Here is an 8543-nt window from a genome sequence, read left to right as displayed (position 1 = left end):
GCGTGTTATTGTGGATGACGATGATGATGATGACGATGATGATGATGATTAGAGCTGCAATTTACTTTACTAGCTCTATTTTTCTTTTAAATTTATTGATTCTTTAGTGACTAAAAAATTGTGAAAATCAATAATTGTGTCTTTACTTTTCTAATTTTAATCAACTAATTGGATGATTGGATGCTCGGCGTGTCGGGCGGGTACCTGTCCATGGAGAGCTGTGCCACCAGCGTGATGTCGGTGTCGTCCTCGGTGGGCGCGTACTCGTACTGCAGGAAGTAGAGGTGCACCCTGTGGACGGTGAGACGCTCCCGACGGAAGTCGTAACACTGATCGTCCTCGTCCAGCTCCTCCAGAGCCGCCTGCAGCTGAGGACACGGAGAGGAAGAAGTCTTTTACACTCAACTCAACACTTCAACACTTCAACAGTTTTTCCTTTTAGACAGAAAATCCTTCACATGATCATTTCCTGTTCTGTTCTGCCACATTTGTTGCTTCAGACTGAACAGTGCTTATTAAAGTTTCTCCTCCTCGGTCCAGTTTTTGGCACCCGAGACTATAAATACACCATGACCAATTATAACAATTACATTCATTTGAATTGTTGGCAAACCTGAACAGAAACTGTGTTGTGATTATTATTATCCTGCTAATGACGTAATGATGTTGAATGTGTTTGTTAAAACTAGGGCTGTCAATCCATTCAAATATTTAATCGCAAATTAATCTCATTTTTCATCTGTTCTTCTCACTGAAGAAATCAATAATATGACACAAAAACGGTCCGCCAGAGTCCGACATCAGAACGGTCTGCTATACATAGCAACGGTCTGTTATACGTACCAACGGTCTGTTATACGTAGCAACGGTCTGTTATACGTAGCAACGGTCTGTTATACGTAGCAACGGTCTGTTATAAAGAAATTACAGACCGCAGAACGGCATGATTGACCAATCAGAATCGAGTATTCAAGACAGCCGTGTAATAAATCTATATAAATACCACGACATTACAGGGACATTCTGCGTGTCAGGAGGACGCACTTTAGCCTTTTTGCGTGTCATTTGTACGCCACGCAAACGTCCGCAGTCAGTTCAGGCAAGAAAAACACTTAGATAAGGAATGTTGAGGGAAAACGTCATGGTTGTGCTCAAAATAAGTACGTAAACTACATAAAATCCGTACGGAAACAACTACGGAAAACACGTCACAAACGTCAATAACGACACACTGGTCACCGACGGTCTGGAACACGGGTCTCCTGGTTAACAGGCTGATGTTTGTTGGACCCACCGGCCCACCAAAAGTGGTCTTTCTTGCTTTTTATTCTACGTCATGAACTCTTACCGTAGCATTTATACACAGATGTGTTTACATTGTAGTCAGTACAGGATACGTGGCGTACATATAACACGCGGAAATCAAGAAAGGCGTACTTATAGCACGCTAAAGCCTTGTGTATTATCGTGGCATTTCTACACGTTCTGGTGCAAAAGGGCTGTATATGATGTCATATCATTATCAGATATTTCTTGTTCTGATAAATGAATATTGGCTTCAGCTGAAGTCCCACATTAAGGTCGAGCTAACGTCAGTACGTGTGATGTAAATGTGTCTCTAACCTGGACGCTCTCTGGACTGGCCTGACTCGGGCAGCCGAACAGCTCTCGTCTCAGCAGGTTCCCGTCGTACTCCAGGAAGGTCAGGTAGAGGTTCCTGAAGAACTCCACGTGTTTGTTCTTCACCCGGAGCTTCTTGGGAGAGTTCCAGTGGATCACCTGGAAGGAACCACAGCGGGAAGGTTAACTCATTACAGTTACTACACTTACTCCAGTGGACTTTCAAAGGTTCCTTTTTACTCCACTACCTTTATCTGAAAGTAGTGGATGCAAATTTATTGGGAACGTCCTAATTTGGAGAGCTGTTAGCCTCGGGCCACACAGGGAACGTCAGCAGCCTGTGGCGGCTGCAGAACATGTGCTGTTCACAGCAACAACAGACAGTGAAGGTGATCTACTGACTGTATATTGACGTCATACCAGCAACATTACTACAGTTTACATGACTAGACATCTGTAGAAAAAATGTCACAGACACGAAAAAAGTAAAAATGTATTGTTTATTGTTTCAAAATAAAAGCCCTCAAGTGTTTTTTTCTGTGGACAGAATAAATCATAATAAAAATAATAATGAAAAATAATACTAAAAAATAAAATAATAATAATGAAAAATAATACTAAAAATATAATAATAATAATAAATACAAAACATAAAATAATAATAAAAAATAATAATGAAACAATAATAATAAAATATAGTAATAACAATAATAATAAAAAATAATAATAATAATAATAACAAAAAAAAGACAACCACCACAAGAAAGCCAGACTTGACAAAGATCACATTTCCAGTCGGGGAAACTGTTGAGCAGCTTCACAGAGACCGAATTAATATGATGCCGTTTTTTTCATGTTGGATGATGACCTGCTTTATTTCCTTAAATCTACTTTCTACTCCCACTACTACTTAAAACATCCTGCAGACAGTTTTTGATTTGTATTATACTTATGTTTGGAAAAACAGGATTTTTCCTTGTTGTAAAAAAAAAAAAAAAATGAATCCGTTTTGACTAAAAGTTTGATCAAAGCGCGGTCGATCAGTTTGGGTTTTAACGCTTTAGGAGGTTCATCAAGCAGGAAGATTTTTTGTGTGTGTGTCTGAGCGTACCTTGAGGTCGGACACCTCGGTGTAGCACTGCTCGGAGCGAGTGTGATCAGACAGCTGGACGTTCCAGAAGCAGGGCAGCTGGTGGACCAGGACCGGGTTCTGCTTTATGAAGGCGTTGAAGATGTCCTGCACACAGTGAACAAACAGATTCAGGCAGGTCTACTGGGTCTACTGGGTCTACTGGGTCCTGTATGTGTACAGACTCAGTGCTGTTTCTCAGAAAACAAGCTTCCTGAAAGTGTGAGTCATCGTGGCGTTCAGGTCTTTGTCCTGGTTGAATCAGGAAGAAGAGGAGCAGTATTATCTCTCTGCTGGTTCCCCTGGCAACCTCAGCTTTCATCTTACACTCTGTAGGATTGTTTACAGAGACGGCTCCCCGTGTGCAGGCCGCATTGTGGATTTTTAAAACGCAATCAAGGTCGCAGATCGAAGCTCAACAAACACACTATAGAGTACCGGATCTGTGGCTGTAAATAGACCGAGAGCAAACAAACATCACGGTTTCATTCTGTACGTCTGAGATGATACTGATGCTGCCGACCTTTCTGAGCTGTGTAACAAAGAACAACGTTATGGAAGGACATTTCACCTTTACTGGACACTAGATTATATTCAGACAGGGTTCTTCAAACTGTTGAAAATATTTATATTCCACAAAACAAGGCTCATTATTGGGATGGAGTGATGGTTTGTGTCCACAGAGGCGTTTTTTATCGCAAAGGAACGCCTCGCTTCACAGTAGGGATGCACCGATACCGGTATCGGGTCCGATACTGTGCTCATGTACTCACAAAACAGCTCTGATACAACGGCACCGATACCACTTTACGGCAGCGTGACGTTAACCTCTCTTCACCATCTTTCGGGTCCTATCGTACGCGCTCACGCTCCACCTCCCCGACGGTGCAGGCGAGACGGACCCGTGGTGCGCCCGACCCTGCGGGGCCGGGATCACACCTCAGCCGGCCCTCACTTTCACTGCACCACGGGGTTTTGCTTGCACCCTCTAACTCGTGCGTGCGTTAGACTCCTTGGTCCGTGTTTCAAGACGGGTCGGGTGGGTTGCCGACATCGCCGCAGACCCCTGGCGCCTTTTACGTGGGCCGAGCCCCGGCCTGGGGTCACTGTTAACGAGGGTCTTTTGGCACAGAGAAGTACTCGTATCGGTACTCGGTATCGGCGAGACACCTGATTGGACGAACTCTTTCCCTCCGTGGGCTGCTGCTCCTTGCAGCTTTCAAACCGGAACCAACATGGCGGCTCGTTTGGAAACTTTCTTCTCTTATATCACGAAGATAGTTCAACGAGATGTGTTTCTGACACATTTTAAGAGAGAAATAATCCATGTTGATGAATCTGTCTTTCTTAAGATCCACAACGATTAGTTTAAAAGTTTCTAGGGAGTTTCCAGAGACGGCGAGTCGCGTCGGATGCTCCTGATTTGCATAAAGTAGACTAGCCCTCAACTTTATGCAAATGAGGAGCGGGCGACGTGATAGAAGTTAAATTGCATGCATGTATGGGTTTGTGAATGTGTATCATATATAAGAGGAGTAAGTAAGGATGGCTTAGAAAGACTTCCATACTCGTATTAGTGAATGTCTCCTCTCCTGTGAGCCTCAGCTGTTAGGACTAAATGACAGCTGGACTTCTGCAGCTGCAGAGTATCAAACAAACTGCAGTCGGGTTGTGAGAATGTGAAGCCGTTATGAGAGATCAATCTCTTTTACTGAGCTGCCTCTCACTGTGAATGATGTCTTTTATGCTTCCTGTTGCTTAAAGTTGACATCTGTCCAGACTGAGACATCCTGGAAACTATGGGACAGATTTCCTTAACGTTCCTTAACGAGATGAATCAAAGTGTAATAGGCAGGTTCCTAACCAAACAGAGAAACATGTTTCATGGCGTCCTCAGCGGGTTGAAGGTGTCCCTTTACCTGATCAGCCAGCGATGTACTGAGCATGCTCATCAGCTCCCTCTCGGCCGTCAGCCGCCACATCTGCTCCCAGCCGATTCGCCGCAGTCGCTCCAAGTAGAGAAGGATGACGCCTGCAGGAAGGAACGGGAAATCATTCATAATGAAATGAATATAAATACTGGAGATGGAGTCTCTGTTTGGCAGCGAACACATGTCTCCTGTGAGATCCCGTCAGAATGTTTCTTTCAGAGAAGATCTGTCTAGCCGTTACCTGTGTTGAAGCCTCGTCCCAGCGCTGGCCAGGGTTTGTGGTTCTTCCACAGGTTCCCCAGGTACCAGTCGCTCTGGTTCTCCACCAGACCGATCACCTGTTTATCTGAAAACAACACGACAAACATCACTGATCAGTACAAATCTCCAGCAGGTTATTTATTTATTCATACAAACTGTCTACAGTTTCTAACTTTACGAGAAAAAAGTGATAATATAACGAGAATAAAGTAAATAGATCCCCCAAAATCCTACACACGGGTCCTTTTCATACCTTTGCGGCCATTAAAGTGAAACTTGAAGTTTTGAATAACTGATCCTCCGACAGCCTCAACGCCGTGGCATGGCATTCACAAAGCTAAAATTCCCAGACAAGATTTCTTTAATATATAACACAAATATGTCTCACCGGTGAACTTCCTAAAAATGCCCCACAGCTCAGCGATGTCGGTGGCGAAGGTGATGTCCGTGTCCAGGACGATGACCTTTGACAGGTCGGAGGGCAAAGCTTTGGTTAGCGTCAGCTTCATCAAGCCGTAAATCCCTGAGTAGTGCTTGTTGGGTATCCACGACACCTCGGACTGAAACAACAGGAAACAAGAGGAACATTTTATTGTTGCTGTATATTATCATCTCCTCTTCTCTGTCAGTAAACAGGTGAAGTGACTCCAGTGTTCACTGTGTATGAGCAGCATTCTGTGTGTGGGGGGAACACAAAGACACATTCAGCATATTCTGGCAAAGGCTCAATGTGTTTCTTTTTTCTCCTCTGAATCTGCAAATAGTGTCTTTTAATTAATTCTCTTGATTCGGAGTAATTGGATCTGCATAAGTGCATCATCTGCAAATATAATCGGCTTAGAGTCTCGTCTGTTTCCCTCCGCTTTAATGCCGGCTAATGAAAACGGAGGAAAGAGGCTGCAGGTCGAAGCATCCGACGGCACAAAGGACTCATTGTTCAGCACAAAGACTGAGAGGGAGGAGAATGTGATGATGTGATGCAGGTTGGAGTCTCTCACACACACACACACTCTTACCCACGCTCGCTCCTTACATCCGCATCACTCCCGAGAGCACATTCATCAACTTGACGTTAAAATAAATGATTTGCTGTTTTTGTGCTGAAGTGTCACTTGACTTTGGGAGGAAAGTGTTTCAACAGCTCGTCCGACTCAATTACCGATTGTTGCCGTCAAGTAGAAAAACCTTGTAACCTCGTGCTGCGCTGATGGTCGCGGTTTAACTTTAAACCTGTGAGATAACACCCTGAAGTGTTCACGATATGCTACACAAGGTTACCGGATACTCTGGAGAACATCTACTGTGGTCAGGTAATAAATAACCTGGTAGCTTTGCAGCGCATTTTTATGAAGCACTTGTTGGCGTTTTTAGGGGGCGTTCACGGGGTGCGTTTTTTGAGCCCTCAGATCAATTGTGGTCAATGACGACGCGCAGAAGGCGAGCTCCATTAGCGAGAGCAATTCCTTTGTTTTGACTTTGTTTAGTTTAGTCACCGAGGCTTTTACTGATAAGATTTTGGTTGCTTAGTAACGGCAGGTGCGACAGGAGCGCAGGATATCTCTAATAGCCCGTTCACACCGAGGACTCAACCAGGGTTGAACCAGGGTCAACTGTGTGTATGAAAGGGTTAACCTGCGTTGATCGACTCGCCTTTGCGAGGTCGAGAGGTGGGTCGGACCAGGGTTTCTAACAAACGGGGCGGGACAAACCTATTCGGTTGCAAATGAGGGCACCCAGTCTGTGACGTAACCGTGACAGGTCGCCGTGGCCCATAAGCAAACTGTGGGACGGCAGCAGGAATGATTTCAGACACACCGGAGGTGAACGACGGACGAGAACAACACGGATGTGTGGCGAGACTTTGAGGTGCGGTGGCAGCTGCTGTACGTCCGCGGTGAGGAAGACAAAGCGGTAGATGACGGGATGAGAGACAACGTAGTGTAACGTTCTACAGACATAACAAGGCTGCTGGATGAGAGAGGCATCCGTCGATACGTAACATGGAAACACACCGTGTTAATAACAAGCCGACCGCCTCACGGTACCGCCAGCTGGGAGCTGTGATCTGTTTTTAAAGTCAGGCACCTTGGCGGAGGTCTGCGCTCTCCAAGGGCCATTCTAGTTGTTCATAAAGATCATTTTGGAGGGGAACCACACACAGATACGACCTCTGTGATCGAGACTGACACCGTCGTCAAGTAGACGCTGTGCCAGACAGTCAGACCTGAAGGTCAAACCCTGATGGACGGAGGCCTATTATTATAAAGTAAGAAGAAGAGTTTATCCACTCTGTGGTTATTATTATTGACGTATTGGACTGTGTTACGTACGCTGAAAGGTGTTTCTAATATTCTGTCCATGCACATTAACACGATATTAACAGTACTGATACTACTAACTGTGACGTGAACCAGGCCCTCCCTTGTCAGTCTACATGGAGGTCAAACTGCAGATTGACCCTCCGTCACATCCTGATGTAACACCCAGTTAACACTCCCTCACTGCTCTGATGTGTGTTAATGTAACACACCGTGTGACGCGAGCTGTGATCTCCTGTTTTAGAATTAGAGACGCGTCTGAACCGAGCCGTCTCTCTGTTGATGTCTCTCGCTCTTTGATGCCGCGTGAAGCCGAATCTCTGCCGTTAAAAAGGAGGTTTATAAATACATTTAACTCGACTCGTCTGCGTCCTCGCCGCTCGCTGCTGCTGCTGCTTCCTTTGATATGGTAAATGTGGGATCTGACTTTGACTCACCTTGTCCTAACAGAGAGCAGGAAGCAGGGATGTGTACAGGTGTGTGTGTGTGTGTGTGTGTGTGTGTGTGTGTGTTCTTACCTTGAGTTCGTCTGCATCGTAGAAGCTGACTTGCACCGACGGGACCATCCAGGACTGAAACAGAGAGCTCAGGATACGATTGGCTACTGTGTCGGTGATGAAATGGAAGTGGAGAGGATTTCTCCTGAGGAATGGAAAGAAAAAGAGAAGTCAAGGTCGAGAGGTTCCTTCTGGGGATGAAAAGGTGATTATGTTGCACTGACGCAGCTCCTCCTTTCACAATAAAAGTTCATCTGGTTGGAAGTTTTGGGCAGATTTAGGCTGGTCTGGTCTAAAAGCATCAGTGTCCTCGTTTACCACGAAGCTAACACCACCTGAACCAACTCAGACCATCTACCGGCTTCACTGCTTTATAAAGGAATTAGGAAGCACTCAAGAGTTTCATCTGAAATCAGTTTAAAATACGTCTAAAGAAGAGCATTAAGTTCACTCTGAAACCAGCAGCAGATAAGCTGAAGTCAAATGTAGGAAGAAAATAACCACACTGATGTTTAAATCGTTTCTATAAAAAGGATGAAATCCCGAGAGCAGCCGAGCTGATTGAGGTCAAATCTGAAATCTGCTCAACATATAAAACCCTGAGAGTCCAAAACATAAAATCAGAAATAGGACAGATGTGTCTTCACTGCTGTTAGGAGCATGAGGGGACGTTGTAGGCCAAAAAAATAATAATAATAATTACGGATGCTAATATGCAAACATATTAATAAAAAGACACAAGTAAGTAGTACAAAGTATAAAATATATATATATATATATATATATA

The 8543-nt window shown here is 44.6% G+C and overlaps 1 protein-coding gene across 3 annotated transcripts in view; it reads right to left on the bottom strand.

Moving 5' to 3' along the window:
* The window catches only part of large2 (LARGE xylosyl- and glucuronyltransferase 2), an 88463-nt gene that overhangs the window by 3868 nt on the left and 76052 nt on the right, over positions 1 to 8543 (bottom strand). For all 3 annotated transcript variants that reach the window (XM_037793728.1, XM_037793737.1, XM_037793742.1), the window contains 7 exons: positions 7778 to 7901; positions 5330 to 5501; positions 4922 to 5026; positions 4669 to 4781; positions 2732 to 2857; positions 1624 to 1779; positions 205 to 368 (listed from right to left, as the gene is read on the bottom strand). In XM_037793728.1, the coding sequence (XP_037649656.1) occupies positions 205 to 368; positions 1624 to 1779; positions 2732 to 2857; positions 4669 to 4781; positions 4922 to 5026; positions 5330 to 5501; positions 7778 to 7901 (960 nt within the window). The remainder of the gene's footprint in view (positions 1 to 204; positions 369 to 1623; positions 1780 to 2731; positions 2858 to 4668; positions 4782 to 4921; positions 5027 to 5329; positions 5502 to 7777; positions 7902 to 8543) is intronic.

This window comes from Sebastes umbrosus, chromosome 2 (assembly GCF_015220745.1).
Source record: "Sebastes umbrosus isolate fSebUmb1 chromosome 2, fSebUmb1.pri, whole genome shotgun sequence".
NCBI classification, from domain to species: domain Eukaryota; kingdom Metazoa; phylum Chordata; class Actinopteri; order Perciformes; family Sebastidae; genus Sebastes; species Sebastes umbrosus.
The sequence above is the reverse complement of the archived record's forward strand: the minus strand, read 5'-3'. Positions and strand labels throughout refer to the sequence as shown.